Source organism: Poecilia reticulata, linkage group LG9, assembly GCF_000633615.1.
Source record: "Poecilia reticulata strain Guanapo linkage group LG9, Guppy_female_1.0+MT, whole genome shotgun sequence".
NCBI lineage: Eukaryota > Metazoa > Chordata > Actinopteri > Cyprinodontiformes > Poeciliidae > Poecilia > Poecilia reticulata.
Genome location: NC_024339.1, coordinates 624,247 through 634,598, shown reverse-complemented (window position 1 = coordinate 634,598; position 10,352 = coordinate 624,247). Strand labels below are relative to the sequence as shown.

General features: G+C 37.7%; 1 protein-coding gene across 1 annotated transcript; it reads left to right on the top strand.

The window, feature by feature from the left end:
- The first annotated feature begins 1,839 nt into the window (after window positions 1-1,839).
- Window positions 1,840-9,451, top strand: nr5a1a (nuclear receptor subfamily 5, group A, member 1a). Its single transcript, XM_017306900.1, has 3 exons — window positions 1,840-1,961; window positions 4,311-4,458; window positions 6,430-9,451. Exons 1-3 carry the CDS (start codon window positions 1,854-1,856, stop codon window positions 6,681-6,683), a joined length of 510 nt encoding a protein of 169 aa, XP_017162389.1. The 5' UTR covers window positions 1,840-1,853; the 3' UTR covers window positions 6,684-9,451.
- The last annotated feature ends 901 nt before the right edge of the window (window positions 9,452-10,352 follow it).

Here is a 10,352-nt window from a genome sequence, read left to right as displayed (position 1 = left end):
GAACCGCAGTTGAGCATTTTAACAGTTGAAGGCTGAAAGCTGTGTATCGCTGAGTTGATTTTGCTTTTGATTATGCAGTACTGTTGGCAGCACTTCAAAAAAGTGGATGGGGAGTGTGTGAGTAGTCTTTGGTGATATTTGGAGTGCTGTTCTTGCTGTAGCCCTGAAACACCTCCTGGGCAGAGGGTAGGAACACCTCAGTGACCCTTTCAGCTCCACTCACTGTCTYTGCAGGGCTAGCTTTTTAGCCATGATGTGGCTGGCTGCAGCATATCAACACAACCTCCTCCACATCTCTGCAGAATTATGTGAGCATGCTGTTCATTTCAGCTCTTTTAGAAAGTGCGGTCTGCTGCAGAATCACATTTAAGACAAAATGCATTTTAAAGTCTTAAAGGAATATCCTTTTCTAAAAGTAAGAATGAAAACGTGTGATCATTCTGACAAACGTTAGTATTTGTCATATTTATTTTTGCAGGCAGAAATTAGTTTGAAGGGTATTATTATGTAATATCAGCTTCTTTTAGCTTTACATTGTATTATAATGTTATTCCTTCAGCAAAAACTCACCTGGAGTGTTGCTTTGATTCTTTCTTTTAATYTCCGGTGTCAACCGTTCGGAGGTGCCTAAACGCTTGCTGTCACCGTGCACTGCCTTTTCCACACAGATCCTCCTTGGAGCTGCAGCTTCCAAGGTTCCACCTCACAGAGTACCCCTCCCCCACGACGCCATCAATTAGCTCCTTCAGCCTAGCCAGCAGAAATTAGCAAACGCCTGGTGGAACATTGCATTTGCTGAACTCATCATAGGAACGTCTTCTCAAAGCAATGCTCCTAAGAAGAGCTACAAACAGCAGAATGAAGGAGGTTTTTTTTACTGCGGTGATGACAGTGTCAGAAAGAGCAGGAGCTTCTTAAAGAGACATAAATCAGGCATATTTTCCTGAGAAAATGTTTTATAAAATATTGTGTGTCTAAATAGTAAATCATGCCACTTGATCAGTAGGCTATTTGATATGTATTTGAATCCAGTTTAACATGGATCAAACATGGAGAATCAGAAAAACAACATTTCCTGTGGGGAACAAAATGAAACCCTTCTGAACCCTGCTTCTTGTATGTTTGTGGGTTTTTTTCCAAGTATGTCTTTGGCTGCTGCCTCCAACTCCTTTTGGAGAGGAAGCACAGRAGGTCACCAAGACCTCTTGCTTCCTTAACCCCTTCCTTTTATCACCGCACATGCAGACCCCCACCACTTCACCGGCCTAGATGAGTGCAGCACAGAAGATTGGACCATCTTCACTGCCACTGATATATAGTTTCATTCAGATGAACAGTAATTCTGTCAGCTTGTGTCAGATAAATGTGTGTCTGGGCCTATTAGCAGCTGCGGCTGCAGAATTACTGTCTGCCGTGTCCTTCACTTTACTGTCAATACTGCGGTGGGGTAAGGTTAATCTACGAACACACACTCACCCCCCCCAAACAGAACAGAACAGATGTGACTGTTCAAGGTGGGACTGTTAGGGTTAGCAGGTTGAAGAGGTCAAAGATGTGCTCGTAAATACACAACATGGGACAACACACACAAGTACCACCTCTATTTCACTGCTTTATGATTGCCTGCCTCTGTGGAAGTTTTCCCAGATTTTTACAGCCGCATGTTCAAGTGTTTTCTGTAATGACAGAAAATAAAGGAAAATAACTTCACCATAAAGTTAGAATTCTTTATGGGATTTTATAGAATGGCATTTTAAAGAGAGACATACTGAGTTGCTTAAAATGAAGCCACAGTGTCTTATGATGTTCCACCCCCCCACCCTCTGCTCTATTTTCTGAAGGTGGGAGATCAAATGAAGCTACTTCACAACTGCTGGTCGGAACTTCTGGTCCTGGATCACATTTTCAGACAAGTTCAACATGGAAAGGAAGACAGTATCCTGCTGGTGACTGGCCAGGAGGTAACACTCCCTCGCTCAACTTCCAACCAGCACATRAACCGCCTGCCTCACTTACTAAGCTTTAACAGCACTTCAGTGACAACTGCACTGCAGCAGCAGCAGCATTATACTACATGCTTAATTTATCTAAAAGAACAGTTTCTAAGCATTTTTTATGTTGTTTTTATTGTTTGGTTGTTGAATTTTTGTTATTTGTTCTTTTATTCAGAACAAAAAGAGGTAGATCAATACCTCTTTTTATTAGTCTGTAGTGTTTGTTCTGTATACACTAATTGACGAATTACAAAAATAAAATATAACAAACTAAGTAAATAAAATAAAAATACAGAATCAAAACTATTAAATAGATAGATGCAGCMATTATAAAATTGTGCAGATGCTAATAATACTGTGGAACATTGGTGTCCCAAATGGAGATTGGGACACAAAATCTCTGTTTATAGTTTTAAAATGTAGTTTAAAAAGTTTCTAATAATTTAGGATTTAACTTGTAATTATGCTGAGCAAAATTAAGTTTTASGTACTACATGGACAGAAATGATGCAGTTTTGCTCTAGTTATACAGAGAATCAACTCACTTTACCATTATGAACCATTCACACACCAGTACAATKTAGTGGTGGGAAACTTGTTTTGCCCAAGTGCACTTTGTCATCTGATGGACAAGCTAGAATCATACTTGCAAACTGACGGTTGTCTTTCCACTGACAGCCATAKAAAACTGTTAAATAAGTAGGAATTACAGTWTAGATGGAATCCTGAAGACATCAAAATTCACAATAAGCACCTAGGAACTTATTAGCTAAAGTTGCGTTGCTGTATCTAACTAAGTGATGCATTCCCTAAGTAGTTGAAAGTATATTTTTTATCTATTTATTTTTGGCATTGATACATTGTGTGAAATAGCCAAACAACTGATCTGCAGCTGCGTATTGCTTCTGCCTGAAAAAGGAACACAGTTCACACCAGGCCTAGAAGTAAGGAAGTTCTAACCAGTAGTGTGGTGGGACTTTGAAGGGATACTCACCCCATACAGCTTCTTCTTCCACCAGTTGTTAAAACAAAAGGACTGTAATTAGAACTGTCTGAGAATTCAGTCTGTAACCGCTTTCAGATTTGTCAGCCACATCTGCCACAATGTAAAGTCTTCAGAACAATATCTAAAAACAGCAATGAAGCATAAAAGTTAATCTAAAATTGTATGATGTACTGTATATCATTTACATCTGACCTATAGCCTGTTTTACAGATTTTCTCCTGTTGTTTTCAGCCTGATTCTCACATTTTGCCTTTTTTCCTACTGACTCTGTAATTGACTTCGTATCAATTCATCCATAAATTAAGCTGTTAATTATATTGCTAGAAACATACTTTTCCACAGTTTTCTTACTTCTTAACAACTAGTCAAATTATAATGAATTAATAAGCAATGTGATGGTCAAGAATGTTGTTTCTGTGCACACTATATATTCATCAGATTCKATTTAATGGTCAATTGAGATCAACTGTCATAGTTGTATAACACACAGCAGATACTGAGTCAATTTAACTATAATTACTGTTCTCTAGAATATTAAAATCATATTTTCATTGTGGGCTTTCTTGATCAGTGRAAATTATATAAAAATAAATTGAGTATTTTTTATGAGTATATTTAAAAATATTTCTGTAAAAAAAATCTAAATTTCTCAGTACTGTTGAAATTTTTACATGCAACATATACAGTACAAAACATAAAAACTACACAAATGCATTTCAGTTATGGAAAAGCACAATTATGTGTTTACTATAAAAAAACATAAAAGGTACCAGCATAAACTTCTAAAGTTTTCCTAAATAGCAGTTTAGATAAAGCTATATAAATATCATAATCAATGAATTTATTGATAMATTAAAATTAGCATAATAATTTCCATTCTAACAGTGAATATTTTTTGAAGGGCAGTTTTCTTTACAGAGACTTCATAATCCATTTTATCTATTATTATGGTTCTAAGTAAATTTTATTTCCGTTTTGTTTATAGTTTTTCATTGTTATGTTTTATTTTGGACATTTAAAATATCTTCCATGTACAGAGCTTGATATTCTTTACTGGACTACAGTTTATTTGACTTTATGAGAGTAAAATCTAATATATTGATATGCAATAAACATATTGCAATAAACAACAATAATTGCAATAATTACTGGGCATTTTCTCGTACAGACAAATTTGTTGCGTTGACAAGCCTACTTCAGATTTCCCTTGTAAGGGCTTTTCTAGAGATGAGTCCTAACAAAAGCTCAGGTGCATAAAAACATGAAAATGAGCTAATAACAAAAAAATTCCTTTTTTCATATTCTTGCAGATTGAAATGTCCTCAATTTTGTCACAAGGAGAGACAACTCTTTCCAGTCTGGTCCAGAGAGGTCAGGAGCTTGCAGCGAGGCTGCGGGTGCTGCAGGTGGACCGAAGGGAGATGGCCTGTCTCAAGTTCCTCCTTCTGTTCAACCCCAGTAAGTSACCCTATAGATCATCTTTCTTCACTGGAATAAGCATAGGTCATGTTTAGTTYGAGATACATCATACTAYTAGTTATATGTGTCCTGATTATTAAAATGTGGTATTCATATTTATTGAGGATTTTCTTGTTCTGCATATTGCTATAAAAGGTCTGTGTAGAGATGATKAATTCAAGAAAAATGCCTGATGTAAATCCGTCGAGTTTTTGGGTCGACATTGCCGTACAGATGCAGCATTTGAATAGCAACACTGACATCCTAATGAAAAAATGTCACAAATACAGATAATATGTGCTTCCTATTAATCTAAGTGTTTTCCAACATGGCCTCTCTCCCCWCAATAAATTCACTTAATTAAATTTCTAAGCTTGACAAAAGCAAATATTAACAAAAGCAACCTTATCCATTGTCCACTAATGGCATTCAAAAGAAGAGTAATGGATGGGTCTATCATTTGATAGCAAGACTGACATTCATGTAGTGGCTTGTGCAGATGGAGAGAGCATAGATGCGGCTCGCCAGATTCCCAGAAGTGTTTCCTGTTCAGTGCTGGCAAAACAGGGAACAAAGATCTTTTGAACAGGGAGAGCACTCGTTATACACAGAAAATATTTGCTGTCTTTGCCAGCAGCTTCTTTGCTCACGCTCTTGCTCTCCCTCATCCTCAGAGTCAGATTTGTTGGGGGTAATTTAATTGCCCTTAAGCAGTTTGAAAAGATGATTCAGAGCATGGATTCAAAACATTTAATTACTGTGTGAATGGATTCTCTGAGATGGGCTCAGCTGATGCTGAATGCTATTCAGCTGCAGGACAAGGCTATTGTCTCACACACACACACACACACACACACGCACACGCATTCACACACACACACACACACAAACACACACACACACACACACACACGTTTGGATTTCTATCCATATTAAGACTTTGCATTGACTTCTATTAATTTTATTAACTGCATCTATGCTTAACCCAGATATTTTTCATAATCCTAGTCAGTACTAGTATATTCCTAACCCTAACCCAACCTACCAGTAATACTTAATTCTCTAAATATAATCTCTAGACTGGGCTTTGGGTCCCATAGGAAACAGTCGGTCCCCAAAGTGCGGTATGTGTCAGGAAAATGTCCATACTATGTACCAAATACAAGAACATGTGCACACATGCACGCACGCGCGCACACATGCAAACACACACAGACACACACTGAGAAATTATATACTTTTATGACATAAAATGCTTAACTGATTAAAACATAAACTGTTACTAGGATACCTGCATGGTTTGCATGTTGGCCCAAACTGTAACAATGTCACAGTTTAAACAGAATATTTATTTGGATTGGAYGTGGTGATGGTGGGTTTATCTTACTGGACTTAAAGTCAGACTAATAAACACAAATTATATCAACCACAATGTTATCAAGCAGGGACACAGACATTTGGTGCACACAGATTTATATCCGTCTTCCTGCTTAATGTAAATACAGTAATTCTTACTTTTCATACTAGTATTCCAATAAAAGTGATGTCATAATCTCTGCCCATTGATTGTTGTAACTATTCTAATTGCCAGTGTTTCTATTTATATAAAATTCTCCRTCAAATCAATTTTAGATGAATCTGATTAATATAATACTTTGGTTGTGAATGYTAACATGTCACCGCAGGCAATTAATCTGAAAATTTTAACACATTAATATTACATGTAGCRAATGAATCTGTTCTAGTGCAGCAAAAAGAGAGGCGTGCCCAAATCACTATTCCTGTAATAAGCAAAATTGGGTATATATTTATATTTCAAACTCACAAATTTAGGTATAGTGATTAATCAGAGTGCTCCAGTATGATTAATCAACTTCAGTTTCTGAATTGATTGACAGCACTATATGATACTATTCATCTCCTACCATCAGAACTTCCACTGAGTTCCATTTGTCCTCTGTGTCTCTACAGACGTAAAGCTGCTGGAGAACCAGGCCTTCGTTGAGGGTGTGCAGGAGCAGGTGAACGGGGCTCTGCTGGAGTACATCCTGTCCACCTATCCTCAGTTTCAGGAGAAGTTCAGCCAGCTGGTGGTCCAGCTGCCTGACCTGCGCTCCCTCAGCACGCAGGCTGAGGACTACCTGTGCTTTAAGCACCTGAACGGAGAGGTGACCTGCAACAACCTGCTCATCGAGATGCTGCACGCTAAGAGGGCGTGTGTGTGAACAATGCACACACACACCAACGTTCTACCACCAAGTGTTACATTTCTGTGTGAGACTGCGTGTGTGTATGTGTGTGTGCCTGTGTGTGAGGATGTGTGTGGGAATGAAAAATAAAAGGTGAAAAGGTTTCACACTGGGTCATCTTTGTTAGGACTTTTCCTAAGGTTGAAAGATAGAAAGATGTTTCAGATGTTTGGAATTTAAAGGTTTTGAATGTTTCCATCTTCATATCCTGCACAGCTACTTTAACATGACCTTAAAACTGGATTTTCTACTCTTATTACAAACATCTGAAATTGGGTTTATGAGGAAAGTTAGAATAAACATGAATAACATGCTAAACAACTAATCGTACATTCCACAGCTGAGCTGATGTCTTTTTGCAGCTTTGCAGTTACCTGTAAGTTCCCACTTCCTGATGCCTCTGAGGTTCAGCTGGGAACTCTTCTAACTGGCTGGAGGTCTGCCTGTTTCCAGGCCCTTTTCACAACACATTTTGTTTCCTTCCTTCAGAAATCGCAGTTGCCTGCAACAATGTCTCCTATAAAGAAGCTTGTTCTGGATGCGACACAGAACAGAGATTATTTTATTTAAGTAAAAACAGACTTTATAATTGTTGTTGTAAAAGATATAAAGCATCAAGAACTTCAGAGAGGTGCTGATCATTGTGACAATCAAAAATCTAAATGTCACACACCTCACTCCTGTGAGCAGTTTTTAAGCTTTATAGAATCTTGTCCCTTTTTACAGGCCTGGAAGCTGTAAATTAAATGTTTGCCAAAGTAGAAAAAAAAACAAAAAAAAAAACAACTGAAGATGGACTGTGTGACGCTTGTGTCCAATTTTTGAACATACCTTAAAATAACACACTGGTCTTGACCAGGAAGGAATGCACTTAATATCTTCAACTATACAGGCAGCCTAAATGTAAAAGCCTCATCATGTTCTGTAGAGTTGAGTTTTTATCTATTTATTTAAAACATTATATATCCAAAACTTTTCTTAATGTATAACATTCCTATTGAACTGAACATCAAAACGCAGACAAAAGTGAAAAAGTGAGAAACAAAACGAGGAAAAAACTGGACACTAATTAAAATAATTTGAAGGAAATTAAGAAAACAGTAATGTTTGGTCAAATATAAAAACTATGCGCAAGAACATAAAGAAGAGGGCAAAGTTATGAGCAAATGTGAGGAGACAGAAGATAAAAAAGGCAGCAGTTTTAAAGATGCGAACAGATCTAAATCTGGGCCCAATCACATGACAGTGCTGTAATCTTCACCATTCCACTGCAGCTCTGGCTGTGAGCTCCRCTGGGCTTCCTGTTGGAAGGAGAAGTTGAACTTCATTTGATCATGGTTTGTGTCTCCAGCAGGTTTTTCATAAGCTCCATCCATCTTCCAAAAAACTCCACCTTATCTTTCCCTGCTGAAGAAAAGCATCCACATCATGATGCTGCCGCCACCATTGTTTTTGCAAGACATTGCACATTGTATTGTAAACTTGTGATGACATGTATACTATACCAGTAAGTCACTAGTTCTTCCAAATTTAGCCCGTTTGTCAGCAGGTGGCATATGATGAGCTCATCATGACAATGTAATAGCTTTTTTTTTTTAAACCAATCTTTCATTAATCTATGTGGTTGGAGGAATAGTTTGAATTGGCACATCGAAACAGAATAAAAAATGACTTTCCTGTATGACAGAACACATCCCCATGTTAACCCCACTTCCATCAGCTGGTGCTCACTGATTTATCACTTTCACATACAGCAATGTGTGGCCATCTGTCCTGTTGCACTACTTTACCGATTGACAAAGGGGTTTTATGGTTTGTTCAATCTGTTTGTAGAATGACAAAAACATTCATCAGATTTGATGATCCAGTTTTCATCTGGGATTTTTATTCTTCCTTGGAGGATGCAACCGGTTAGCTGAAGGGAAGCAAGTTAGTCTCCAAAATTTGCACAACTTCAGTCTTTTCAAAACAAGGAAATAAGWGAAAGAAAACTGCAGATTTTAGCGCTGTGACCATTACTCATTAAATGYAYGATTTGGATTTAAGTTCCAGCACCATCACTGGAACTCAGYGTCTCAGCTGCAAACTGAAGTTAAACAGCAAGTAAACAGTGAGGCTGCACTTGTGAGGCCATGAACAACCACGACCTTCCCTTCCCAAAAACTCTCCTCTGTTTGTGGAACTTTGTTAAACAGCAACACTTGTGTATTGTCCCACACTGGTCTCCTATGTTGTTAAAAAAAAAAGATAAAAAAAAAAAAAAACATTTAAAAGCACTCCAATCAAATTGACAGTGACAATATTTTCTGCTCCCGTCTGTCACCAGTCAGTGAAAACAAAGAAACACGGTGGTGTTTGTATTATTGTGCAGCTCAACTTTCTTACTGTTGCCATGTCAGATTAGTCCGTTTGCCATTTCAAGGTATTGTAGACAATCATTCCGTCTGCCTTAATTCAGTGACTGCCTGAACACACACACACATACACACGCACCTTGGATTTCCAGTGGAGACGGCCGCCATCACTCTGTACAGTATATTTATGTTGTGAAGTGAATATCTACTACAATATGAGGACACATTCAACACAAAAAAATATCTGCTTTATGTTGAGGTCTAAGCGCTACTGTTGTGGAACTGATTCTCTTGGTATTGTTTTTGGTTCTCGCTTTGTTCTTTTTTCTTGTGAATCCATCTTAAACTGAAATGTTTTTCTCTGAACAGAGAAATTGACCACATTTTTCTTTAGATATATTTTATTGTAATAGCAAAAAAATCAATAAATTGAACAAAGAGTAAAACTTGTGCTCTGTGTTCATTATTTTTTGCAAACACGTCAAAACTTCACATGGGTACTCGGTAAGGCGCTTATTGGATTGAGTCTGCAGGTCGATTCACAGCAGCTCTGCTCCACGTTTCAGAGAAATTACAATAATTCTTTCAATTCAGTCTCTGACATGGGATTTTTAATTTGCAWCACTGTAAAATGCTTAGAGTCGTGGTAAAAAACAACATCTGCCTGGATATCTAGTTTTTTTTTGTAGTTATTTATTTTTCATCAAGGGACACAATACAACTCCAGTCACCAATAGATTCTAAACGTCTATAAACCAAACTTCAAGTGTAGGAGACACACAGCAAATTCCTTATTTAGGAWACATTTATTGCTGATTAAAGATAAAATCTGTGTGTAAGGAATCATTTAAACAACAGCAGCTTAGAGGATCTTAGAGGAAAGTGGCAGCCAGCTGCTGCTGATCAGATGTTYTTTTACTGATCATCATAGAGACTCACTCTATAAAYATTGGACTTTTGGTAGATTTGAAGCATAGCAACAATGCTAGCACAAAGACAAGGAGCAAACACATTAGCATCGACCTTGGAGGATGAACTTTTGCTTCCCATCAATATGAAAAGGGTTGTGATGCCATTTCCTGAACATTTCCACTGAGGTCATCTAAAGTTGTGTATAATTAAACAGCAAGGCTCCGGGAACAAAAATAGAACATGTTTTAGTGAAAAAACACACATACACACATGCACACATACACACACACAGAGATGCTGCTATTAGCAGTATTATCTGACTTCTCATGTCTGGTAGAGATCAGACCCAGAACCAGAGGAAGGTCCAAACGGGTCAGAA

Coding starts and splice junctions, on each gene's coding strand:
- nr5a1a (XM_017306900.1), top strand. CDS start 1,854: ATGAAGCTACTTCACAACTGCTGGTCGGAACTTCTGGTCCTGGATCAC. Junction 1,962..4,310: donor TGCTGGTGACTGGCCAGGAG/GTAACACTCCCT, acceptor ATATTCTTGCAG/ATTGAAATGTCCTCAATTTT.